The following is a 27,353-nucleotide window of genomic DNA, read 5'->3' as shown; positions in this document are numbered from 1 at the left end:
GGTCAGAGCAATTGCATCGAGGGCCCCGCATCAAGGGAATTCCTTTGCAAAGGCACTGAGGCAGCCAGTGGCCATGTCTTTCCAAGTCTCAAGTAAGTACCACGCATCTTTCCTCATTCATATTTTATTAGGAAGCCAGATCGGAGAATTCATCAGTTATAAAACTTTAAATATGAAATGAATCTCTCTTATCAAAGAGATGATTCAGGTGGGAATACCAGATTTTTCTTAAGAGCAGAAGCAAAGGCAAATATGGCATTTTATTTTACAAATATTTAATAGTCATGAAAAAGGAAAAGAACTTTAAAAAAACAACTTTGTGCCAACGTGAACATCCAGGAACTGCTGTGGAGATGGGGCTGTTAGAGCTTAAATGTTAAGATCATCCAGAAAAGTGACATAAGTCATCTTTTATTAAAATAGAATATCTTTGTCTCTTTCCACCATATACATATAGATATTTTCTCTTTAAATAAATATATGTTACGTATTCTAAACGATGACTTACTTGACAACATTCACGTGGTGCTTTTGGGCCAGGGCATTGACTTGGTAAGGAAGACATATACCAAAAACATCGAGTGTATGTGGGTTCTCGTATGGAGGAATTTCCAGGATTTGGGAATGTGTCTCAGCTCTCCTCACATGAGGACTTCTGAGTCTTCTGAGGAGTCGTTGGCAAATAAGAGTTCATCTGACGCTGGGCTCCCCAAGGGCAGCGTGCTGGACTGGGACCAGGAGACCCCATTCCTTACCAGCCTGTCCTCCAGTAAAACACCGTTCCTTCCCGCCGTCCCCGTCGCCGGGGCAGCAGGAGCCTGCTCTTCCCAGCCCTCGCTGACCCCGTTCAGGATGTACCTTCCCTCGTGAGGTCTGTTGTCATGGATTTCTGCGGTGACCACGCTGACGGTGGCGCCGGGTGTGCAAGAAGCAATGACCAAGTCGGGATGGATGTTCACGTCCAGCTGAGCAAGTGCCGAGCCCTCGGCCGGGCCCTCGCAGCTCCCCGGAAACTGTGTGTTGACGTAAATGATGTCGGCTTCGTTCTGAACTTCAGGCAGGCTTTCCAAGAGCTTTTCTAGCTGCAGCCTCAGCATTGAAAACGTGGGGCGGTCCAAGGGCTCAGCTCTCCAGCAAGAGTGCATGACTTCATACCTAGAAGCAAAGAAGAGTGTTATCTCCTGGCTCAGCACGTGCAATCCGCCCCTGCTTCTCCCACTCAGGTGGGAGTGGAGGGGCTGGGGGGAGGGGGAGGGGAGCGGGGGTCCTGGGAGCAGACAGGTGTCGGCACCAGCTCCACACTCACCATCGTTCCAGGCCTTGCGAGGCTCGAGGCATGAAATCGAGAGGGGGGCCGGCGTGGGCAGGTGTGTGAAGAATAAGGGCAGTGCTGTGACAGTGGCAGGTGAGCCCTGGGCTGGGACAGCCCCTGATTTGAAGCGGCCGCAGCTTCGTGGCGCGTGTAGGGCTGCTGAACCTTGGCCACCTGATGCTGCCCCGTGAAGGAGAAACGCTCGGGGGCCCCTGCTCTTCTCCGTGACTTCGACCTCCTCCAGTAAAAGTAATAACCGCTGACCTGTCATCGGCATTTACTATCTGACAGCCATCGTGTAAGGTACTTTTAGAGACCAGCCTGCTTGGCAGCACGAGCCCACACACAGGTACTGTGATCCCCATTTTACAGAGGAGGATCCTGAGAGCGTGATGCTTGGCCCCAGGACGAGGGTGAAGCTGTGACCCACATCAAAGAGTGTCTGACGCAAGAGCCCATGTTCTTAACCACGGAGCAGCCCTGCTTGCCATGGGTCAGACCCTGACGGGTTTAGGTTCTACCCTGTGGGCAAGGGGGAACCACAGAAAGATTGTGCTTCAGTGCGTTCCCACGACCAGATGATAATGTTAGGAAAGTTGCTTTGGATGTCACCCAAAGGATGTATTAGGATCCTGGGGGTGATGAGAAGAACAAGTCAGGAGACAGAGGAGCCTGCACTCCCCTGTAGGAAACAGGGACCCGCTCGTTCACGTACATATACTGTGGATGCCACTGTGCCAAAGTTCCCACAAGTGTCACCACCCCCAGGCCCCGCCAAGCCCTGGACCTCTATGGTCTGACAGTACTAGCAGACCCCGTTTTATTGCACTTCGTTTTATCCCACTCCAAAGATACTGCGTTTTTTTTTTTTTTTTTTACCAGTTGAAGGTTTGTGGCAACTCTGCATCGAGCAAGTCTATTGGTGTCATTTTCCCAGGAGCATTTGCTCACTTGGGGTCTCTGTATCACAGTCTGGGAATTCTGACAATATTTCCAACGTTTTCCATTATTGTTATGTTTGTTAGGGTGACCTGTGATCTTTGATGTTACTATGATAATATTTTTGAGGTGCCGCACACCGTGTCCACGTAAGACAGCAGATTCAATCAAAGGACGTCGTGCGCGTTCTGACGGCTCCACCGACCGGCCATCCTCTGCCTCTCTCCTTCTGCTCGGGCCTTTCTATTCCCTGAGACACAACGCTGGTGAAATGACGCCAGTTAATAACCCTAGAATGGCTTCTAAGCGTTCAACTGAAAGGAAGGGTCACAGGCCTCTCACTTTAAGGAAGCTAGAAATGATTAAACTTAGTGAGGAAGGCATGTCAAAAGCTGAGACAGCCCGAAAGCTAGGCCTCTCGTGCCGAACAGCCCAGGTGTGGATGCAAAGGAAAAGTTCTTGAAGGAAATTAAAGGTGCTACTGCAGTGAACACATGAGTGATGAGAAAGCAAAACGGCCTTATTGCTGATGCGGAGAGTCTGAGACCAGCCACAACATTCTCTTAAGCCAAAGCCCAATCCAAAGCAAGGCCCTACGCAGTGGTTGAGAGTCCGCCTGCCAATGCAGGGGACGCGGGTTCGTGCCCCGGTCCGGGAGGACCCCACATGCCGCGGAGCGGCTGGGCCCGTGAGTCACGGCTGCTGAGCCTGCGCGTCCGGAGCCTGTGCTCCGCAACGGGAGAGGCCACAGCAGGGAGAGGCCCGTGTACCGCAAAAAAAAAAAACAAAACCAAAAAAAAAAAAACCAAAGCAAGGCCCTAACTCTCTTCAGTTCTATGAAGGCTGAGAGAGGTGAGGGAGCTGCAGAAGAGAAGTGTGAAGCTAGTAGAGGTTGGTCCATGAGGTTTCAGGAAAGAAGCCGTCTCCATAACAAAAGGACAAGGTGCTGGTGTAGAAGCAAGTTATCCAGAAGATCTAGTTAAGATCATTAATGAAGGTGGCTACACTAAACAGCAGATTTCCAATGCTGACAAAACGGCCTTATATTGGAAGAAGATGCCACCTAGGACTTTCACAGCCAGAGAGGAGAAATCAATGCCTTGTCTCAACGCTTCAAAGGACAGGCTGACTCTCTTGTTTGGGACTAACGCAGTTAGCAGGTGACTTTAAGTTGAAGCCAGTGCTCATTTACCATTCCAAAAGTCCCAGGGCCCTTGAGAATTATGCTAAACCTACTCTTCCTGTGCTCTATAAAGGGACCAACAAAGCCTGGATGACAGCACACCTGTTTACAACATGGTTTAATGAATATTTTCAGCCCACTGTTGGGACCTCCTGCTCAGAAAAATGGATTCCTTTCAAAATATTCCTGCTCATTGACAATGTACCTGGTCACCCGAGAGCTCTGATGGAGATGTATAATGAGATGAGTGTTGTTTTCATGACTGCTAACACGACATCATACTGTAGCCCAGGGATCAAGGAGTAATTTAGATTTTCCCATCTTATTATTTAAGAAATATATTTTGTAAAGCTAGAGTTGCCATGGATAAGAGTTTCCTCTGATGAATCTGAACAAAGTAAATTGAAAACCTTCTTGAAAAGATTCACCATTCTAGATGCCGTTAAGAACATCTGTGATTCATGGCAAGAGGTCAAAATATCAACATACACAGGAGTTTGAAAGAAGTTGATTCCAACCCTCATGGATGACTTCGAGGGGTTCAAGGCTTCACTAGAAGAAGTAACTGCAGATGTGGGGGGAAGAGCAAGGGAACCAGAATTAGAAGTGGAGCCTGAAGATGCGACTGAACTGCTGCAATTTTAACCTGTGTTTTTTTTTTTGGCTACACGGAGCAGCTTGCGGGATCTTAGTTTCCCAACCAGGGATCAACCTGGGCCCTTGGCAGTGAAAGTGTGCAGTCCTAACTACTGGACCGCCAGGGAATTCCCTGAATTGCTGCAATTTTATGAATTTTAATGGATAAGGAGTTGCTTCTCATGGATGAGCAAAGAAAGTGGTTTCCTGAGATGGAATCTACTCCTGGTGCAGATGCTGTGAAGATTGTTGAAATGACAATAAAGGATTTAGAATATTACATAAACTGAGTTAATAAAGCAGCAGCAGGGTTTGAGAGGATTGACTCCAAGTCTGAACGAAGTTCTTCTGGGGGTAAAATGCTATCAGACAGCATCGTGTGCTACAGAGAAATCGTTCATGAAAGGAAGAGTCGATCGATGCAGCAAACTTTGCTGTTGTCTTATTTTAAGAAATTGCCACGATGACCCCAGCCTTCAGCAGCCACCGGCCTGATCAGTCAGCGGCCACCAACATCGAGGCAAGACCCTCCACCAGCAAAAGGATTATGACTTGCTGAAGGCTCCGATGACGGTTAGCATTTTTTAGCAATAAAGTGTTTCTTTAAAAAAAAATTTATTTATTCGGCTGCGCCAGGTCTTAGCTGTGGCAAGCGAACTCTTAGCTGTGGCATGCGGGATCCAGTTCCCTGACCAGGGATCGAACCTGGGCCTCCTGCCTTGGGAGCACAGAGCCTAAGCCACTGGACCACCAGGGAAGTCCCCACAGAGTGTTTTTAAAATTAAGGTATGTACACCATTTTCTAGACATAATGCTATTGCACACTTAACAGACGACAGTATGGTAATCATAACTTTTATATGCACTGGGAAACCAAAAGATTCCTGTGACTCACTCTACTGCAGTGCTCTGGAGCTGAACCCGCAATATCTGGGAGGCGCGCTTGTACTGGGGGAAGGAATGGAGGGGAGGGGGACCCTGAAAGACACCTGCTGGCTGTGGGGACCCAGTGGGATAAGAAAGAACAAGGTGGCCTCTGTGTGTCACCCTGGAGACGAGGAGACCGAGGGCCGGTGCCACGAACCACAGTGGCTGCAGCTGGGAGGCTGTGAGTTTGGCCGAGGAAAGGTACCCCCGAGGTGATGGGCGCACCGCCCAGAGCGGCCTCTTGGGTGATGGGGACCTGGTCATCCAGAGGTGGGGGTGATGCCGTAAGAAGAGGTGGCCCTCAGCGGGCAGGACCGGGGAGCGGGGCTCCAAGCACACCCTGTTATTTCCATTGCTGTATTTCTCAGGGTTGACTGTAAAATGACCTAGGGGCAACCAAACACAGGAGTCAACTCATCTCCACTAAGGTGAGACAGCAAACAGAGGTGCTCCGAAATATCTGCCTCAGTTTTAAAAGAAAAGACCCCAGATATGGAAATGCAGAGAGCTCTCTGTCCTTCGCCAGTATCCAGACTCAGAGGGGACCTGGGGAGCGGGCTTGGCTCACCAGAGCCTCTGCGAGCCCGCGGTGTGAGGAACCAGCCTGGGGGTGGGGACCGCGGAGCCGCTGCTTCCTCCGGCTTTTCCCCAGCCTCCCTCCCCCAGCCGCAGGGCATTGCTGACACTGCAGCTCTTTCACCTAAAAAACCACCTCTCAAAAACCGACTCAGCATTCCCTCGTCATGGCTCTACACGCAGCATCTAAAACCACAACGTGACACAGCTTAGACTTTGCTAAGACCCCAGATAATCAACTTCCCCTGGAGCACCGAAGAAGCCAAGAAAGAAACAGCCACAAAAGTCTCCATTCAGTATTGTTTGACAGAAATGGCTTCCTCATTTGCAGAAGCAAACGTTTCATTCATGTGGCCCTTTCAGAAAGGACCGTGAAGCCTCAGATCTAATTGAATTAGGATTTTATGATGTTTCTTTTAAAGGGCTTATGATTTCTGTGTCTGTTCTAAATGTTATAGATTTACAACCATAATCACCACCACCACTACCATACCCCCCCAAGCAGTGTGAGGCTCTGATCAAAAAAAACTTTCCTTCTGTTTGGCCACGGTGGATCTGGGAGGCCCATGTGCAAACTGACCCGGGCCTCCTCACCGGTACGAGGAAGCAGGGCCGGAGTGTGAGTGTGGGTGCGCGTGTGTGGCGCCCTGCACAGGCCCACCTGCCCGAGCAGCGCGGCCCGGCGTTCCACGGCGGAGCCCACGCAGGCCCACGGTCCTGAAATGTTCTTGCTAAACATGGTGAGAATACCCCTCTCCAAGCCCATGACCCCTGTTACGTTGGGGACAGACTCATCATTAGGAAGGTTCAGATCACCAAGCTAGAGGCAGTGCCACAAGAAATGAGTTTTTAAAAGTCGGCAAGGTGTTTGGGAGGGGATCGAGTTGTAAAGGTGCTATTAATCACGGGCACCATATGTGACACTTAGCGTGCGTGCTTCCTGCAGGCTGAGAACTCCACACACTTCTTTGTTAACCCTCCAGATACCTCTGCAGAATACGTGACTACACTTTTTTGGTGGCAGATCACGTGGCATGGAGTGGTCAAGTCAGCTGCAGTGGCCACAAACGTGGCTAGTTAGGAGGCAGAGCCTGGCCTCTCTGACTCCAAGTCCCAGGCCTCTCCCCGTACTGTCCACCCCGAAGAGAGAGGGGCCTGTTGGGATGGGAAGGGCACTGTGGTCCTGCACGCTGGGAGCTCGGGGGCGTCTCACGCCGGCTGAGTGTACAGTCTCCCTGGGATAGTTTTTTTTTTTTTAACAATATTATTATTATTATTTTTATAAATTTATTTATTCATTTAGTTATTTTTGGCTGCGTTGGGTCTTTGTTGCGGTACGTGGGCTTCTCATTGCGGTGGCTTCTCTTGCTGTGGAGCATGGGCTCTAGGGGCACGGGCTTCAGTAGTTGTGGCTCACTGGCTCAGTAGTTGTGGCTCGTGAGCTCTAGAGTGCAGGCTCAGTAGTTGTGGCACACGGGCTTAGTTGCTCCACAGCATGTGGGATCTTCCTGGACCAGGGCTCGAACCCGTGTCCCCTGCATTGGCAGGCAGATTCTTAACCACTGCACCACCAGGGAAGTCCATCCCTGGGATAGTTTTAAAACATATACATTTCTGGGCCTGCTCTGTACCAAGAGAATCACAGTCTCCAGGCACAGGGCTGAGGAATCACATTCTTAGAATCTCCCCTAAGCAATTCTGAGGACCAGCCTGAAAGCAAAGCCACTGGCTCAGATTTCTAAATTTCCTGATTCAAGATATTCCTGTGATTGGTTTGTTTAAGATGTTGAATGAAAAGAGAAGCATGACTGCTTCAAAAGAGGGCAGAGAATTATCCAAGTACCTCACGCATTGTAAAGTCGGCCTATTTATCTATAGGATATATAGTCATCCCTCGGTGTCCATGACAGATGGGTTCCCAAAGCCCCAGAGGATACCAAGATCTGCAGACCCCTTACAGTCAGTTGGCCCCCCCGTATCTGTGGGTTCTGCATCCGCCCGTACAGAGGGCCGACTGTATTTCCTAGAGGGGCTTACAGAACTTCAGAACACGTGCGGGCTCACTGGAGATGTGCACACACCGCTTCCCACACCAGGAGAGGCTCCTGTGCCGGACATCTGCGTGTGTCATCTTCTGCCCACACCCGCCTGGCTGAGTGTCCCCACCCACTATGGCTGTGTGTCCCCCAGGTCTTTGCACGGTGCCCCGAGATGAAGAGCAGCTGACTCACAGTTCATCCAAGCAGTCCTCTGGCTGTTTCAGCCTGTGGCCGTGCAGAAGGTAGTCATATATTTCGTGGTTCTGGACTCCGGGATAGGGGGTCATTCCTCGTGTGGCTATTTCCCACATGGTCACGCCAAATGCCCACTGAGGACAAAGTGACAACGTCAGGATGCAAGTCTTTTCAGAAAGGCTGAATGGACTTTTTCATCGGGAAAGGTCATTTCCTTAGAGCCCCGGCAGTCATGCACAAAGCTCACAATTATGTTTGAGATACGCCGCTCTCCCAAAACGGCAATAACGTGGGGTCGGAACGTCACAGTTCCCCATTTTTACTAAAGCTGTTTGGGAAATGAGACAAAGGCAGATCTAGCCTTGTGTCACATCAGTGCTCTGTTTAATGTTCTGTTCCTACTGTTGTCGGCAAGAGTTTTCTTTTCCTGATCTCTGGTTAAGGGTATCCATACACAGTACCTTTTATACAGCACCCTAGTCCCAAACAGCCATGGGATGAATTCATTTAATTTAATGTGAATATGAAATATCTTAGTTGCAGACAATGCATCACTATACTGTAGCAGAGGAAAGTGGAGATGAATTAAGGGCCTTTGCCATCCTCTGAATGTCAGGCTACTTCATCAGAATCTAATGTTCCGCCTGAATTAAAGCATCTAGCGATAAATAGAGAAGTGTGAGCTGCCCCAATCCTCAGTTGATCAAAGAGTAAGATGTCCTGCATCACCAGCTTAAGCCATCTCTTTCAGCAGGGCTTCATCTTTGCAATGCGGGGCCCCGAATCAAAACTCTGTACGTACGTACCACGTCACTTTTACTGGTGTATACTCGGTCCGCGAGACTCTCTATGGCGATCCATTTCACAGGCATCTTAGCGATGCGGCCCTGGCGGTAGTAGTCGCCACTGTAAATCTTCTTAGAGAGGCCGAAGTCCGCGACGCAGACGGTCATGTCGTCTCGCAACCTACAGAGAGAGACAGAGTGAGTTCATGTCCTCAGCGACCTCAGAGGCAAAGCCTGAAATCACAGGTCTGCACCTGATGCAGCTGAAAACATTCACGACGAGTAACCAAAAGATAGAGACCCCACAGCCTGGGAGGGTCCTGCTTTGGGACCAATGGCAGAGCAAGTGAGGGGGAACCAGATGAGTTATAACTTTCTACCCTTCTGGTCTGTGTGGGAATCTGGACCAACCAGGGCACCTGGGCACAGAGGATGGAACCATCTGGAGGAACAGAGGGGCACGGGAGTAGAAGGATAAGCAGCTCCAAGCCAGGGCCCCCTCGTGGACTCATCTAGAGCCCAGTAGCCTTCCTGCCTGACGTCTGGAAGCAGCACTGGCTCCATAGATTAAACCACCTGACAGATTGGGGGAGGTGGGGAAGCACGTGCTGTGCGCGGGGGACACTGGACTTCCTGCTAAGACGGTGCCAGGTGGTACCTGAGGAATTAACTGGAAAATTAAAGGAATACAATTGCATTTACAGCCCAAGCAGTTAAAATTGATCTTAGACAAGAAGGAGAGGAGGAGGGGGAGGAATGAGTGGTCTGGACGTAGGGCGACTACCTTGTCCCTGTTTGCCTGACGCTAACATTTAAAACTAAAAGTCCCACATCCTGGGAAATCCCTCAATGCTGGACAAACCGGACAGCTGGTCACGCTACCTCGTGGGAAAACCATGAAAGAAATGTTAAGGGGAAGAAGAGGTTTTCATGATTCTCCCTCCATGGTAGACAAATTATTTAAATAAAAAACAAAACCAAGGGCTTCCCTGCTGGCGCAGTGGTTGAGAGTCCACCTGCCGATGCAGGGGACGCGGGTTCGTGCCCCGGTCTGGGAAGATCCCACATGCCGCGGAGTGGCTGGGCCCGTGAGCCATGGCCACTGAGGCTGTGCGTCCAGAGCCTGTGCTCCCCAACGGGAGAGGCCACAGCAGTGAGAGGCCTGCGTACCGCAAAAAAAACAAAAAACAAAACAAAAAAAACCAAAACCAAGACCCTTCTGGTTTTCAAAAATGAGGTGAAAGTGACAGAGGGCCGGGGGGCAGGGTTGGTTTGGAGGAGGCAGGGGACAGGCTCCACTGTCACATCTCCAACAAAGAAAAACGAGTAACAGCAATACATTTAAGGAACACTCTCTCTTCTTGCAATAGTGAATTTCCAATCAAGAAATAGTTATTGTTTTTGAAGATTTACAGCAGATAATGGCTGTTGAAGCAGACTGAAGAGATGGGGAAGGTGAAATTCGAAGTTCTTGCTTAAGCCCTTGTCTCTCTGCTGCAAAAGGAAAGCTATGGTGTAGTCAGGACAAAACTACTTCACAACGCAGTATCATGAAAACTCAGGGACAAAACCATTATGATTTTCACACTGTCTTCATGATCAGCTGACTTATATGTAACTCTGGATCCAAACAAGCTGATGGCAGTTGGGGAGGATCCCAGAGTTCACACCTAGTGCTCCTAGCTGAGTGAGAGTGTGAAAATAAAGAAGCAGTCACACATAAACACACGACTATATAGAAAATAGATAACTAATAAGGACCTACTATATGGCACAGGGAACTCTACTCAGTACTCTGTAATGGTCTATATGGGAAAAGAATCTAGAAAGGAGTGGATATATGTATATGTATAACTGATCACTTTGCTGTACACCTGAAACTAACACAACATTGTAAATCAACTATACTCCAATAAAAATTAAAAAAAAAAAAAAAAAAAGAAGCCCCAGGGGAGTTTTGGAGGCCAGCCAGACTCTTAGTGGCAGAGGTAGTGAAAACCCTCAAGCAAACACCCAGTCATGTGTCAGGGCGGTAGAAACCCCAACTCCAGAGCCTGCCCCACTGTCACCTCCCAAGCCTAATCTTCCTCCATACTTTAACATCAACAGGCCACCCCACAGGCCCACAAATATCTACCACCATGAGGTCCAACCCACTCCAGGATGGGCCAGGGCTCTTACATGCAGTTTCGAGCAGCTAAATCTCGATGAAGAAAGTTCCTGTTGCTCAGATACTCCATTCCCTGGGCAATGTCCACCATGAACTTCAATAGTGTCTGCACAGGAATATGCTAGGGGGTGGAAGACACAAGGAGACAGATTATTATTATTATTATTATTTTTCTGGCCACACCATGTGGCTTGCAGGATCTTAGTTCCCTGACTAGGGAATGAACCCGGGCCCTGGCAGTGAAAGCGCAGAGTCCTAACCACTGGACCGCCAGGGGATTCCTGAGAGACTATTATTATTATTATTTTTGATAAATTTATTTATTTATTTATTTATGGCTGCGTTGGGTCTTGGTTGCTGTGCCCGGGCTTTCTCTAGTTGCAGCGAGCAGGGGCTACTCTTTGTTACGGTGCGTGGGCTTCTTATTGCAGTGGCTTCTCTTGTTGTGGAGCACAGGCTCTAGGCACGCAGGCTTCAGTAGTTGTGGCACGCAGGCTTCAGTAGTTGTGGTTCGTGGGCTCTAGAGCGCAGGCTCAGTAGTTGTGGACCACAGGCTTAGCTGCTCTGAGGCATGTGGGATCTTCCCAGACCAGGGCCCGAACATGTGTCCGCTGCGTGGGCAGGCAGATTCCTAAGCACTGCGCCACCAGGAAAGTCCAGGATTATATTTTCAAAGGAAACCAAGTTACTTCCATTTGAGGGGGTGAAATGATGGCTTTATGACTGAGAAGCGTGGCCATGAAACAAGTGAATTTCCATATCACTAATGTCACAAATAAGGTTTTAAAAATGAATGAAAAACAAACAAAACCCAACAAACCCTAAAACTTCTTGGTAAGTATCACGTTTTCTTCTCCTCGTCTTTAAACGTATTAAAAAAATTAATATATAACTTTAATGCAATTCCAAAGATACCGCCAACAATTTATTTTGTGTATGTGGCCAGTTAATAACATTCTTTTCACAAGTTATGAGCTCAAATGCGATCCTTGTGTCCTTCTGAGTGGCAGTGGGACAAAGAGGGGAAAAGAAGGGGGGTCTGGCCTCAGTGGGGGAGGATCTAATGCTTTGACAGCAAAAAGCCCATGGAGAAGGAGCTGTTCCCAATTATGCACCCACATCTGGTATCATTTTATTTTGAAATGTTTCAAAAGAGGCTTTTTTTCTTCTGGACAGAAAGTAGGATGGTCTTTACCCCTTACCATGGGACCAAAGTACCACAAGTAAGTATTTGGGAATTTTCATTTTTGTTTCTCTAGGGCCTTCCTGTAAGTTTTAACAGCCTAATGTTTTTTTTCTACGTGGTAAAAATCAAACCAGACTGTGTGTTAGAAAACCTGCCGTGTTGGGACTGATTACGAGGATGATGACTAATGAAGACTTCTGTGTAGTAATTCAATGTTTTAGTGCAGTCAGAGCCCTGAAGAAAAGGGTTCACAAAGTTCCTAGAAATCATAAATGGGTCCACCCGTGATATACTCTTCCCCAAAGCATTGGATTTCTGGTTAATTCTATATGGCACATGAGTCTTCTAAAGTGGTACTCGTGAAAACACTGAATTTTTTTTTTTTATTTTAATTGGGCTGTGCTGGGTCTTAGCTGTGGCATGCAGGCTCTTAGCTGAGGCACGCGGGATCTAGTTCCCTGACCAAGGATTGAACCCAGGCCCCCTGATTTGGGAGCATGGAGTCTTCACCACTGGACCACCACAGAAGTCCTGACACTGAATTGTTAATGATTTATATTTCTCAACTAAGACACGTGTCAGTCACAGACTGTATATGTAACAAAAATGCTTTATCCTTTACCCTTACATAATGGAGTTGTTTAAAAAAATGTAAGTAAATCAGGCATGAAAGCCTTACGCCTCTGCTCTCTATAAGTGGGGCATTTGATTTTCTGGATGCTAATTTCCAGGAAAGGACTTGGGCGCTAAGAAATATCCAATCTGCTGACATTCATGAAAGTATAATGAATATCCGGTGTTATTCGTTTGTGTTAGTTTTTTCCAAGCAGAACTATGTTAATCTTGCAGGCTGTGACCAAAGGTCATTTAAAAGATCATTGTGTGGTAAAACTAATAAATGAGGTCAATAAGGTCGCAGGATACTAGATTGACATGCAAAACTCCACTGCATTTCTACACACTAACAATGAACTGTCTGAAAATGAAATTAAGAAAACAACATCTGCAAAAGAATCCACAACAAAATACTTAGGAATAAATTTAACAGAAGAAGTGCAAAACTTATACTCTGAGAACTACAAAAGCAAAGAATTAAATTAGTTTCTAAATAAATGGAAAGGTACCCAGTGTTCATGGATTGGAAGAGCAGGCATGCTATTCACACAGAGGACAGAATGGCACCCAGGTCCTGCTGAAGAAGCACACTTATATGACTGAGACCTAGTCTTGGGCCACTCTAACAGGACCAGAGGTATTTATTGCCAAGGAACTGACTGATAAGGCAGTAGAGATTTGAATAAAAGCTTGATTTTCTAGTTTGTCTATGACGCATTTTGTGACTTTCAGCTTTACATGTGGCTACAAAGTGTCAAAATATGAAAACACATTCCTTTTAAAAACATTCCTTTAAAATTTTTATAAAACCTGGGAGTTTCCATCATTGGAGATCTACTTTATATTTTTGCAAATCGAAACTATTCATTAGTCAGTAAAATGCTGTGTACTTGTTTCCTTGTTATTCTGTTCAAAAGAACATAAGATGACAGCAGTACTTTTGGCAGACACAAACTGATTCTATAATTTATACAGAAGGGCAACAAAACTAGAATAGCAAAAACAACTCTGAAAAAGCAGGATAAATTTGGAGGAATCACATTACCTCATTTTAAGACAATAAAGCTACAGTAATCTCAATGGTGTGATAGGGGCGAAGGATGGCGCATAGCTAAACGGAACAGAACAGAGAACTCAGAAATAGACCCACACGTGTACAACTGATTTTTCACAAAGGTGCAAAAGCAATTAGTGGATTAAGGATAGTCTTTTCACAAATGATGCTGGTCATCTATATGCAAAAAAAGCAACAAACTAAATTTCACACCTTATACAAAAATTAATTCAAAATGGGTCACAGACTTAAACGTAACATGTAAACCCACGAATTTTTAGAAGAAAACACAGAAGAAAATCTTTTTTATCTGGAGTTAGGCAAAGAGTTCTTAGAAATGACAGTGAAGGTATGATCCATTAAAAGAAAAAACTGATGAACTATATACTTCATCAAAATTAAACTTTTTTTGCTCATGTTAAGAGAATACAAAGCCAAGCTACAAACTGGAAGAAAAGTCTTTGCAAATCACATATCCAACAGAGGAACTGTAGCTAAAGAACTCTCAAAACTCAACAAGAAAACCAACAACCCAATTAAAAAATAAACAAAAGACTTTAACAGACACTCACCAAAGAGGATATAAAGATGGTAAATAAACACAAGATGCTCAACATCATTAATCATTAGGGAAATGCAAATAAATTTCATGATAAGCTATCACTATACACCTATCAGAGCAGCTAAAAACAAAACAAAACAAAAAGCTACAGATAATACCAAGTGCTAACAAGAACGCAGAGCAACTGAATTTCTCATACCTTCCTGGTGGAAATGTAAAATGGTACAGCCATTCTGGAAAGTAGTTTAGCAGTTTACTATAAAGATAAACACACATTTTCCATGTGACCTAGCATCCCATTCATGGGTATTTAGCCTAGAGAAATGAAAAGTTATGTTCACTCAAAAACCTGTATGTGAATTTTTATAGCAACTCAAAACTGTCATAGGTCCTTCAATAGGCCAATGGAAAAAGCAAACTGTGACACAGCCATACAATAGAAGCCTTCACAGCAATAAAAAGAGCAATGAACTACTGATACATGCAACTTGGATGGCTCCCAAAGGCGTAATACTGAGTGAAGGAGGCCAGTCTCAAAGAATTACAAACTATATAATTCCATTTATATGGCATTCTCTAAAAGACAAACTGTAGTGATGGAGAACAGATCAGTGGTTGCCAGGGGTTAGCCACGTGGGCAAGGTGTAACTATAAAGGGGTAAGTAGAAGGAGGAGGAGTTTTTGGTGATGGACCTGTTCTGTATCCTGATTGTAACGGTAGTATATGAATCTATACATGCATTATAATTTATATAACTATAAACTGAAAAGAGAAAAAAGTCATTTTTTTCTGTATGATAATTTAAAAAAAAATTTTTTTTTAAAGCAGAGGTCTTCTTAGAAGCCCATATGATTTAAATTTATTTATTTATTTATTTAGGCTGTGTTGGGTCTTGGTTTCTGTGCGAGGGCTTTCTCTACTTGTGGCAAGCAGGGGCCACTCTTCATCGCGGTGCGCAGGCCTCTCACTATCGCGGCCTCTCTTGTTGCAGAGCACAGGCTCCAGACGTGCAGGGTCAGTAGTTGTGGCTCACGGGCCCAGCTGCTCCGCAGCATGTGGGATCTTCCCGGACCAGGGCTCGAACCCGTGTCCCCTGCATTGGCAGGCAGATTCTCAACCACGGCGCCACCAGGGAAGCCCTTAAAGTATTTTTATAAAGGATATAAATGGCCTATTTCTCTTCTACAAAGATTCAAGAAAGACATCCAATCTGAGGCTCACTACACTTGCACAGGGGTCCAAAAAAGGGAGGAGAGTTAAGCTTCACAAGATGGATGATTGCTGGTCATCAAACAAACCTGTGTATTTTTATTTTTTTTACTACAGAAATCACTCTTGTGAAATATGAAATCCCCCCCTGCAAATTATTAGAAAAATCATACAATATACCAGGAAATTAAATGTAGGCAAAATCACTCATCAACATGAAGTGAAATCCATTCAAGGGGAGGCTATGCAGCCATTCACAGACATCTGTCTGGAGGCTGCCCTATCAGGCAGGGGCACCCATGGGATGGGGCAGAGAAGAACTAAAGGCATGGGGTCTGCAGCCAGTTCTGCCTCCACCACTGCTGCTTCATGCCTCAGTTTCCTCACCTGAGATTCTATTCGTAACTACTTATTATGGTGGCGGTGCCACTGATATATGTGAAACACAGGCTGGCCTCTGCCAAACATTTGAGAGACGTTAGCCCCTGTTGCTGGCCTACAGACAGATGTGTACATACTGAGCCCCTGCCTGTGAAACACACAGATGTGGAATAAACGGTTGCGACGTGAACGTCCAAGGATGCCAGTGTTGGGAATTATGGGTAATATTTTCTTCTTCTCCAGGCTTCTTAGCATGTTACTGTCTGTTTCTTGGGGGACAGGGAAGAGAAGGAAAGCACTCAGCCATGCTGAGTCCCCTACTTTGGATTAGGCCCTTCACCTCTTTGGAGGAGCCCCAGTGACTTTGTAATTGCTCTGTGATGTGGCTACAATTTCCTGTCTCTGGTTAGTATTTGTGCTGGTGAAAGACTTAAAGAAGCCATGAACAAAACAGGTGTGAGCACAGGACCATGGGGGTAGCTAAAAAAAGGAAGGGGCTCACTTTCCCATTTAGGTCCCTTACGCCGTCCGTGGAAAGAACAGAACAAGTACAAGAAAAAGGAAAGCAAAAATCTCCTGGCCTGTTCAAAACACACAGGCATAAACTACCAACAGGGGCAGCCAGACACAGGGAGGAAGGTTCTAGAAAATGTTCCCCCTAAATTGGGTCTCAAGTTTTATGTTTTTTTCAACTGCCTCACCATATTATAAATAAATGGCCGTTCCTACAGGTTCACCTGTCTCTTGGGATGAGGACCTTCCCCATGAAGCTCCCCAGGCACCATCTTATTACTACTATCTCATCACGACTCTTTCCACCACCTGTGACCGATGCGCGAGGTGTTTCAGTCTAAGAGCTCGTTTCCATTTGGTGTCTCTGCTCTGTGGGGCTTCAGGGCAGGGTTTGCCCTGTGGGGTCAGTGTTCCTCTCAGGGGCACCTTGGAAGGCAGGCAGGCTGGCCCACCAATTCCCAACACACTTTCTGATTCTGAGGACAGAGCGGCTCAGGATAAAGAGAAACGTGGACCCCCTCAGGGTCTCTGAAAAACAACTCAATGCCACTTCTCCCTGAAAACTGAGATGGCTCCGGCATTCAGGAATTTCAGAGTGAACAATCTAAAAAGAGGAGACTTTCAAGGAAAGAGACCACCCTGACAGCAAGAGGGGCGCCCTCTGCTCCACTCCCAGCCTGCTTCTCCCTCACATAAAACAGGAGTAATGAAATCTATGGGCAGGCCGGTTATGAGGACCACATTTCAACCCCCAGGGTGCACAGTGAGCACGGAACAGAGGCCAATGTCCCCTCCTTCCCTCCTTCATTTTCTAGGTTAGATGCTGGTGTTGTCCAGGCCCTGTCACGGGAGCCCCAAGCACTGTTCAGAGGCCACGCAACTGGGTGATTAATTACCTTTGGTCCCGTCTCCAATCGGGAATAGAGTAAATAGGTGTGCAGATCACCGTATTTCATGAAGGGTAAAATTACCATGGGCCTGGGGATGCCTTGAGGGCTAATTTCTATACACACACCTGGAATTAAAAACAGAGAGTAAGTTACAAAGAGCCCTTGTTACCAGTGACCAGAAAAAGCACTGCAGGAGCGCTGGCCAAATTGAAAACATGTGCTCTCAAGTTAGCGGTTAAAAAAACAAAACAAAACCAAACCCTCACAACCCACACGCTGTATTCTAGAATAGGGAACACACACTGGGTCCACTTCTTGGTATTTCTTTTTCTTTCAGACTAGTGCCAATCTTCGCATGAAAGCTCTCAAAAATTAATCGATACCAAGTACAGCCATCTATAAACCCACGGCGTTTCTGTTATACTGAGTCTAAGTGAGGGGTAGTGACTGCAGCAGAATTCAAGGGCAAACTAGTTTCATGTGATGGTTCAATACTTAAGCGTATGAAGAAGTCCCCTGCAACCGAATGCTTAAAACTATTGGAAGAATTCTGAGGGCCAATAGGTGAAATTCACATCTCTAAATGTTAACACATACATGGGGGGAAAAAACATCATTTGTCATGGATGCTAGAATCAGAGCCTGTCTGTCACCTGAGATCAAGCTTACAATGCTCTTGCACATGGTGGCACAATTACAAAGCACCACTGTTCTCAGAGTCCGCCGAAGTCAATAGTTACAAATGAGCAACAGTAGTTTCTTTGACATAACATCGTCTCCAAACATTAGTTTTCCCATCTCTCTGCAGTGTCCATCATAATAAACCTTTGAGAGTTCCCCAAAGAATTCAGCATTTATCAAGTCACAGGACAGCAAAAAAAAAAAAAAGTCAGCAGAATATTCAATTATTTTTAAGTCGCTCTTCCCTCCTGGAATAGTATCACACAGCAACCACTTGATATGGGCTCTCCATTTTGTGTTTTTTAGCAAACAGTGCCACAAAACCAAATTCTGCCCATTAAATCACTGACTCAAATCACTTGAATCGAGTGCCATGAAATTGTCAGTGCAGATCCCGAGAAATCAGTACTTGAAATATGTCAATAAATTGTTTCTCAAAGATGAGCCATGGAATTTGTCTACTTTTACAGCTTTACTCCACTAGCTTTTGGTTCACGGGTAAACTCAATCAATACAAATTATAGCATAACCAGCTTTCATGTGTTGTAACTGGGGTGACCGGGGGCTGTTTTAATCCACAATCACCTAGAACTCTGTGGACACTGAACAGTCCTGAGCCCACTGATGTCCAGGAAAATGCAGGCCTATTTTTACGACCAGCCTCAGAAAATATAACCATGAGAAGTCTTTTGGGTGAAAACGCCCTTATTTTTATTTTATTTTATTTTATTTTTTGCCACACTGTGCGGCTTGCAGGATCTTAGTTCCCTGACCAGGGATTGAACTCGGGCCCCCTGCAGTGGAAGCACCCAGTCCTAACCACTGGACCGCCAGGGAAGTCCTGAAAAACCCGATGTTATAAATAGCTTCGGAGTTACACAAGGTGTAAAATTTATCTGCCCCAGAGATGTTTCCTGTGGCCCAGAGCGGATCAGCTGAGCCCCTCTGGCCACCCAGTCCTATGTTTCTCTGAGTACCTAGGAGTCGGATGACATTTGGGTGGTTGAAGTCTTTCATGCACGCAGCCTCACTGAGAAACTCCTCAATCTCTCGCTGCGAAAAGTTGTCCACTAAAAGAAAAGACAGAAAATGTTAGGCACGAGTTATTTACTCAGAGAAGGGGAGGGGGTAATAGCAATTTTGTTCTTTAAAAGTAACATCAGGCAAAGGCAAAATGATAGCAACAGTAAACAGATGAGTGATTGTCAGAGACTGGTGGGGGGAGGGATGAATAGACGGCATATGGGGGTTTTAGGAAGCTGAAACTTCTGTATGACCCTGGAATGGTGGACACAGGGCATTATGTATTTGTCAAAACCCACAGAACATACAACACAAGGGGAACCCTAATGTAACCTATGAGTTTCAGTTAATAATGTATCACTACGGGTTCATCAATTATAAAAAATGTACCATACCCATGCAAGATGTTAACAGGGGAGACTGTGTGAGGGGAGGGGGCATATGGGAACCCTCTACTTTCTGCCCAATTTTTTTTTTTTTTTTTCAGCTGAACTGCAAGGCATACGGGATCTTAGTTCCTTGGCCAGGGGTCAAACCCATGCCCCCTGCACTGGAAGCCCCGAGTCTTAATTACTGGACTGCCAGGGAAGTCCCTGCCCAATTTTTCTATAAACCTAAAACTGCTCTAAAATGAAAGCATATTAGTTTAAAAAAACTAAAATCAGCCGCATAGCACAGGGAGATCAGCTCGGTGCTTTGTGACCGCCTGGAGGGGTGGGATAGGGAGGGTGGGAGGGAGGGAGACGCAAGCGGGAAGAGATATGGGAACATATGTGTATATATAACTGATTCATTTTGTTGTGAAGCTGAAACTAACATACCATTGTAAAGCAATTATACTCCAATAAAGATGTTTAAAAAAAAAAAAAAAAAACTAAAATCAAATCCAACTGATCTGTGGCAATGATTTTTGCCTTCAAAAAAGAAAGAACACATGCTTCTCTCTCTCACCACGTTTCTTGCAAGTCTGGTTGCCCAATCACGCTTTGTGAACTAGATACACTTTCATACCAAGTTTTTGCAATTAAGCCAATTTAAGAGAAACATTTAAAATTCTATATTATGGTAAGTGAAATAAGTCAGTCACATGAGGACAAATCCTGTATGATTCCGCTTTTATGAGGTATTTAGAGAAGTCAAATTCACAGAGACAGAAAGTAGAACGGTGGCTGCCAGAAGGAGGGGGCACGGGGGATGGAGGGTTGTTGTTTAATGGGTACGGAGTTACGGTTTTGCAAGGCGAAAAAGTCCTGGAGATGCATGGTGGTGATGGTTGCACAACAGTGTGAATGTACTGAATGTCCCTGAACTGCACACTTAGAAGTGGTTAAGATGGTATATCTTATGTTAAGATATATTAACCTTCCTATCAAAGCAAATTTAAGCAAAAAAATTCTATAGACCTGCAAGATATCTGCCAACTTTGCCCCAAACAACCAGGTGAAGTGGGCAACCCCCTCCCCCAGGGTCTAACCCCTCCAGGCAAATGTAGATGAGCCTGGGATTCAGAGGCCAGAGACTGGGCTTTTAATCTTTGATAATTAGCATGGATGCAATTCACATACAAGTTACTCTAACTAAGTTAAAGGATTGCAGAGCCAAGGCCAGAGAGGAAACAGGTTCCAGGCCCAGCTCCTTTTACTAGGGCCCCTAAACTTTCTACTCGGTGAATTGGGATAACTGATGGAAGGAGCCTTCCTAGGGACACACTGGGGGGTTAACAGAAAAATGAGAGAGGCAGGAAGGATGCTGACTGTGGCTTGAAACCCAGACTCGGTTCCACATGGGTTCAGCTCTAGTAAGTACTCTAACTTCGGGTTTTCTCAGTCTACGGAGGAGATGACCCACACCTACTTCCTAGTTGTATTGATTTCCTGCTCCTGCTGTACTGATGAAATGTGGGAATGACTGCAGTGCCCTCTGGCACACAGTAAGAATTACATAAGTATTGGCCATTATTATGTATATAGAAAGCTTCCGTCTGACTTACTGGTTATTAGGGTTACTTTTTATATTTAAATTAAAACTTCAGCCTCCAATTCTGGTTAAGAAGTCTCAGTACATGCTTATAATCTATCTGATGCTTTAATGCCCAATAAACAGTGGATTTAAATTTTAGGAAGAAACCAATTTTACTTTACCCCTTGATCAAAAATAATATTGAATATATCCAAGGGGTAAATGAGGAGGCAATATTAAGAGCATTAACAAACACAGCACCAAATAATTTTCCTCTGTATGAATGGTGAGGACAACTCAGGTGAATGGTGTACGATCATGGTCAATTTCATGGGTGCCCAGCTGGACACCTGAAGAACCGAACTTAGACATTCATGTGTCTCCAGGCCCTGGAGATGCTTTCTGGAGAAGGGCATGGGGGGACCCGTTACCATGTTCCGCCATTGCAGTCTGGTCAATCTATGGTGAGGAAAACTCCGGCCCAACCCTCCTTCTTTCTAGCTATTTGATTTGGACAAGTCACCACCTTTCTGAGCCTTCGTTTCCTTGTCTAGATGGACATGGGCACAGACTCTGAAAGGGCTCTAACTGGCATCTGCCACTATTTTGGTCAACACTGTAATTCATTCTCCTCCATGCTGCAACCAAAGTGAACTTTCTAGAATGTAATAATATGCTCTTGTCCTCATGTGCTTAAGACTCTTAATAGCACTTTACTACTTGTGGGATGCAAACAGATTCTGTGTGATGACTTCTCAGGCCCCTCCTGACCCAGATGTAAGCACTCTTCCCAGCTCCCCTGGAAACTGCAGTTTATGATCATAGCTCTCGATATGCCTTTAACCAAAGAATATTTCTCCTCTCTCTGGGAATCTTACCTTCCAGGCAGTCCACAGCTTCCTGCAGACCATACAACCACCCTCAAGTGAGGAAGTGAACCCACCAAGCTAAACCAGACCAACCCCTGGGGTCAGATGCTGCTACCAGCTCAGTCCTGCCTTGGAAATTCATGCTTTACTTTGGAATCATTATCTCTACTAAATGATGAGAGAGGGGGAGGGAGAGAGTAAAAATAACCAATGTTATTGCCTTGAGTGTGCTGGGGCTCAGGGTGGGCCACCCCAAAATATGTCACGATGGCATATTGATTACTTTGAATTACAGTTACTTAGGAAATGGCCAGTGCAAGGGGGACACTCTGACACTAACACTCCTTTCTGTCTTCCTGAAAGCAGGAAATAACTCTCTCATGTGAAGGATGAAGGACACCCTTATCGCCAGAGAGAGGGAATTCTGGCTGAAGAAGCCTGTATAAACAAAACTTGTTAGTTCTTTCTTTCTTTCTTTTTTAACATCTTTATTGGAGTATAATTGCTTTACAATGGTGTGTTAGTTTCTGCTTTATAACAAAGTGAGTTAGCTACACATATACGTATATCCCCATATCTCCTCCCTCTTGAGCCTCCCTCCCACCCTCCCTTTCCCACCCCTCTAGGTGGTCACAAAGCCCTGAGCTGATCTCCCTGGGCTATGCAGCTGCTTCCCACTAGCTATCTATTTTACATTTGGTAGTGTATATATGCCCATGCCACTCTCTCACTTCGTCCCAGCTTACCCTTCCCCCTCCCCGTGTCCTCAAGTCCACTCTCTACGTCTGCGTCTTTATTCCTGTCCTGCCCCTAGGTTCTTCAGAACCATTTTTTTTTCTTAGATTCCATATATATGTGTTAGCATACGGTCTTTGTTTTTCTCCTTCTGACTTACTTCACTCTGTATGACAGACTCTAGGTCCATCCACCTCACTACAAATAACTCAGTTTTGTTTCTTTTTACGGCTGAGTAATATTCCATTGTATATATGTGCCTCATCTTCTTCATCCATTCATCTGTCGATGGACACTTAGGTTGCTTCCATGTCCTGGCTATTGTAAACAGAGCTGCAATGAACACTGTGGTACATGACTCTTTTTGAATTATGGTTTTCTCAGGGTATATGCCCAGTAGTGGGATTGCTGGGTCGTATGGTAGTTCTATTTTCAGTTTTTTAAGGAACCTCCATACTGTTCTCCATAGTGGCTGTATCAATTTACATTCCCACCAACAGTGCAAGAGGGTTCCCTTTTCTCCACACCTTCTCCCTTGTTAGTTCTTTAAATTGACTACCCCAAGCCCAAACTTTGAGCTTTGCTTTGATTCTTCATTTACTGAGCACCTAAACCCCACATTTCTTTGTCCTGTCAATTCCTCACAAATTTACTATTTCTTTGTCTAAAACATATAAAAGCTGCCTCTTTGGCCACTTCGTAGGTCCCATTTCTATGACATTTCCTGCACATGAATTAAAACTTATTTCTTTTTCTCCTGTTAATCTGTCTTGTGTCAATTTTATTAGGCCAGCCACAAGAACTTAAAAGGGGTGGAGGGGGAAATTTCCCCCTCCCTGACAAGTGTAAAGAGTATATAATATTCTGAATCACTTTGCTGTACATCTGAAACATTGTAAACCAACTATACTTCAATAATAAATAAATACATAAACAAATACATAAATAAATAAAACCAAACATTAAAAAAAAAAAGAGGGCTTCCCTGGTGGCGCAGTGGTTGAGAGTCTGCCTGCCGATGCAGGGGACATGGGTTTGAGCCCTGGTCTGGGAAGATCCCACATGCCACGGAGCAACTGGGCCCTTGAGCCACAGTTACTGAGCCTGCGCGTCTGGAGCCTGTGCTCCACAACGAGAGAGGCCGCGATAGTGAGAGGCCCATGTACCGCGATGAAGAGTGGCCCCCGCTTGCCACAACTAGAGAAAGCCCTCGCACAGAAACAAAGACCCAACACAGCCATAAATAAATACGTAAATAAATTAAAAAAAAAAAAAAAAGCACCATCAGAACTTCAGACCCCTCCCCCAAACAGACAAGCCCTGAATTAGTGTTTCCTCATGTTCAGTTTGAAAAAAAAAAAAAAAATATATATATATATATATATATAAAAAATGCAGGTATGAAGAGCTCATTACAGTAACTTTCCATCTGTGACCTTAACAGTGCTCTGGATGGCCTTCTGACCCATTGGTGACCGAGACCATGACACATGAACTCCATCATTCATCACTGGCCTGATGAAGCACCGGATACTGAAGCAGCTGCCCACCCCTAGAAGAATGGGTTTCATCAGGGTTAACTCACACTTCATGGTTTTCACGGCCACCTTCTGAGAGGTTCCATCCTGCTGATTAAGATTTCCTTCCATGACAGACCCAAACTCTCCTGTGAAGTAAAACAACATCTATATTGACCTTGTGCAAAATCTCTCTTGCCCACAGAAATGCAATAGCACCGTAGCTGCTGTTTTCACGTGGCTCCATTGTGACCCCAACACAGCAGCCGGGCAGAGCTGGCCAGGTCACCCACACTGGTAAACCCAGGGCACAGGCCATGCCCTAGCCTCCTGCTTGTCACAAGCTTGGTTGGCTCAGACTTAGCTCAGCTCATCACTTTATTAAGCATCATAACTGATTCAAGAAACTTACAAGACAACATGGAAATTGTTACTGACGTGCATCAAGTACAAAGTCGTAATACCATTATCATTTATCCTAAGACCATTTTGACAAATATGTATTTTCACCTCTGTTCCTATTTAATTAGGAAGGTGACAAGAATAGTAAACTTAAGAACTAGAGGAATAAATTGAAAGTATATAGGAAGCCGACCCATGAATTGCATTGCATTTTAATGAAGAGAGGAAATGAATATTTTTCGAGAGCCTACTGTGTTTGTTAGGCTCTGCAGAGGCCTTTTTCATAGGCCAAATCTGAGTTTCAAAAATCGCTATTTCCTTCGTCATTTTAAAAGTTATAAGATAGAACTATTTGTATTATAACTTCAAGTCACAAAAATGGTATTTTATTTAATAAATATATATTTTTGAAAATGACTGTGAACTGTTTACCTTCTTACTCATATTTTAAAAGAATGAAACTGCTTACCTTCACCCAGAATTTTTCCAAGAATTAGAAGGTTCCTGTCAATCACGACATCCTCTAGTTTATTTTGCAGTTCCTCACTGACTCCCAAGCTATGTACTATAAAAGGAGTCACAGAACATACATGACCTGTCAGTATGCTTCCTTTCATCTGAATATAATTAAAATTGTATATAAAGTCCTATAAAAAAGTTAAACATTTTTCTCATTTTATATCCGTAGCTCTCCCCCCAAAACGCCAGTAGTAAAATATCACACTTAATCGTACTTAGTGATTAAACTGAGTCAAATGAATGTTCCAGGGCAAAATTAATCCTGCAGGATTATAAAAATCAGAACCGTATTTCTCTTCCCGTTGGGTGGTAGCAGCAGCTGGCAATCTGATGCATGCAGGGGACCTTTGCCCTTGACTCTAAAGGAGTGAGGAAGCTAAGTCGATATTCTTTCTTTTCTTTTTTTTTTAATTTTTAAGTATTTATTTATAAATTTATTTGGCCGCGCTGGGTCTTAGTTGCAGTACGCGGGATCTTAGTTGCCGCATGAGGGATCTTCGTTGCGTCACGCGGGATCTAGTTCCCTGACCGGGGATCAAACCCGGGCCCCCTGCATTGAGAGCTCGGAGTCTTAACCACTGGACCACCAGGGCAGTCCCCAGTCAATATTCTTTCTAGTGGAGCATTTACTAGTATACCCCTAAGTGTGGGATACAAAAGAAGTCATCAGGACACCTCCCCTGCTCTCCCATGCCAGGGAACATGGCACAGAATCCACAGGAAACATGTGGAGAACAAGGTACAGTTGGTTTTACATATGGTATATAGAACCTCATTATAATGACATAGAAAGCGCTAAAGTGAATACTTGGTGGGGAACTGACGGTTAAGATTTTCTATGAGGCGTAGATATGCAGCACAGACAATCAGTGTTATCAATAAAGGCTGTTAACCAGGAGAGGGAGACCAATTCAATAGCCATTGGGCAAATGATTCAGTTTGTGCCATAGTTAGGGAACGAGCAAGACTTAGAAAGAAAAAAAATGTGGTAATTACAAAGGACACATTAGCTTTTAGTGAAAAAATTTTACCCAAATAGTGCTTCAATCAAGGAAAGAAACTGGTCTAAATGACAGATTTTTTTAAATGCAAGAATAGACATCTAAAAGGCAAAACTTCTAGATTAGAGAAGTAATAACATCCTACATCAAATGAGTTTTTGTTTCATAGTAACCTGTCTTCCATCATCCTTATATTTATTTGTTGTTGTTTGTTTTGTTTTTTGGCAAACATCCTGAAGCTTGAATTTGATAATATTCACACACTTCCAACACTGTTTCTGAAATTATTCAAGAACACAGCTATCTGTCTTTCCCATTCTTTGAAACTAAAAGAGTTCCCGCTCTGATTCAGCAAAGCTCAAACCATAACTGTCACAAAGCATGCTAGCAAATTGTTCCCTGACTTGGTTGTCAGGAAAAAACAGGAAATGAGCTCAAGATTATGACAGTTGCTTTGCTGTTTCCTTTAAATCCCTCTGCCCACATCTTCTCCTCTCACCCTGAGAGTTCCTTCTTCCCTCCATGTTTCATGGCATCGGGAGTCCTTAACCCCGGTCACTTCACCGTGGGTTCAGCTCCAGATTTCCAGGAAACTGGCCAGTAGGGAAGCCCAGGGCCATGTCTGACTCTCTACTTGTTGGTTTCCAGAGACATTTTGCATATTAAAGATAAGACATTCTTCGACTCCTTTGGCTTTTGTTAGAAATCTATCAATTTGTGGTTTTCTTTGCTCTCAACCATTTTAACTTTTGCCAAAACAGAGAAATGAGAGTCAACTTACAGGTGAGTTCAATGGCTCGCCGACAGAAGGACTTCTTTGCTATGTAACTGACAACCAATTCTGAATCCTCCTCTGTGAAGGCGCTCCTGGGTGAATGAGAACAGACATCTCACACAAGCAGCAGAAGGCTACCCAGGCTGGGGCTGGTTCCACAAGATGCTACTAAGCTTCTGACTGTTAAAAGGGCTCTTCTAGTACAAAGACCTTTCTCACTGGGAGAAATAGGCTTCTTTCCTTAGATCCATTTTAGGCTTACCTGGCAATATCAAACAACCCTGTCTAGGAACCATCAAGAGCTGAGAACAACTCATAAGCTCCCAACGGCCAAAGCTGCAACAGTTTGAGCAACACGATAGTCGTATTGGATTATAACCCAAAGTATAAAATGAATATTCATGAGTCAAGACTGATAATACCCACACACGCATGTGTGTGTGTATATGTGTATAAATAAATAAAATGGGGGAAAGAGAGAAGTCTCCTGCGCAGAAGAATTCCAAATATTTTATATAGATACTCTGTCTTTAAGAGATGGGGGTAGCGTTAACTCCTTACCCTGTAAGTGTGAGCTGCATATATGGACTTGCTTCCTAAGAGCCCAGTATAAAAAGGGAGAAAAAATAACTATGGTAGAGAAATCAGGCAGACACCACCTCAGCCAGGTGATCAGGATTAACATCAACAGTGACAAAT

At 44.9% G+C, this 27,353-nt stretch overlaps 1 protein-coding gene across 1 annotated transcript in view; it reads right to left on the bottom strand.

Annotated features, from left to right (window-relative positions):
• Window positions 1-116: 116 nt before the first annotated feature.
• Window positions 117-27,353, bottom strand: part of MERTK (MER proto-oncogene, tyrosine kinase) — a 111,117-nt gene continuing 83,880 nt past the window's right edge. The window contains exons 11-19 of the mRNA XM_060027359.1: window positions 26,661-26,746; window positions 24,829-24,924; window positions 24,026-24,106; window positions 18,832-18,924; window positions 17,180-17,298; window positions 10,774-10,883; window positions 8,614-8,773; window positions 7,805-7,941; window positions 117-1,155 (exon numbers count right to left, since the gene is read on the bottom strand). Coding sequence (XP_059883342.1) covers window positions 642-1,155; window positions 7,805-7,941; window positions 8,614-8,773; window positions 10,774-10,883; window positions 17,180-17,298; window positions 18,832-18,924; window positions 24,026-24,106; window positions 24,829-24,924; window positions 26,661-26,746 — 1,396 coding nt within the window. The 3' untranslated portion in view covers window positions 117-641. The remainder of the gene's footprint in view (window positions 1,156-7,804; window positions 7,942-8,613; window positions 8,774-10,773; window positions 10,884-17,179; window positions 17,299-18,831; window positions 18,925-24,025; window positions 24,107-24,828; window positions 24,925-26,660; window positions 26,747-27,353) is intronic.

The sequence above is a fragment of the Delphinus delphis genome, chromosome 12 (assembly GCF_949987515.2).
Source record: "Delphinus delphis chromosome 12, mDelDel1.2, whole genome shotgun sequence".
Classification (NCBI taxonomy): domain Eukaryota; kingdom Metazoa; phylum Chordata; class Mammalia; order Artiodactyla; family Delphinidae; genus Delphinus; species Delphinus delphis.
This window is presented reverse-complemented; position numbering and strand designations above follow the sequence as displayed.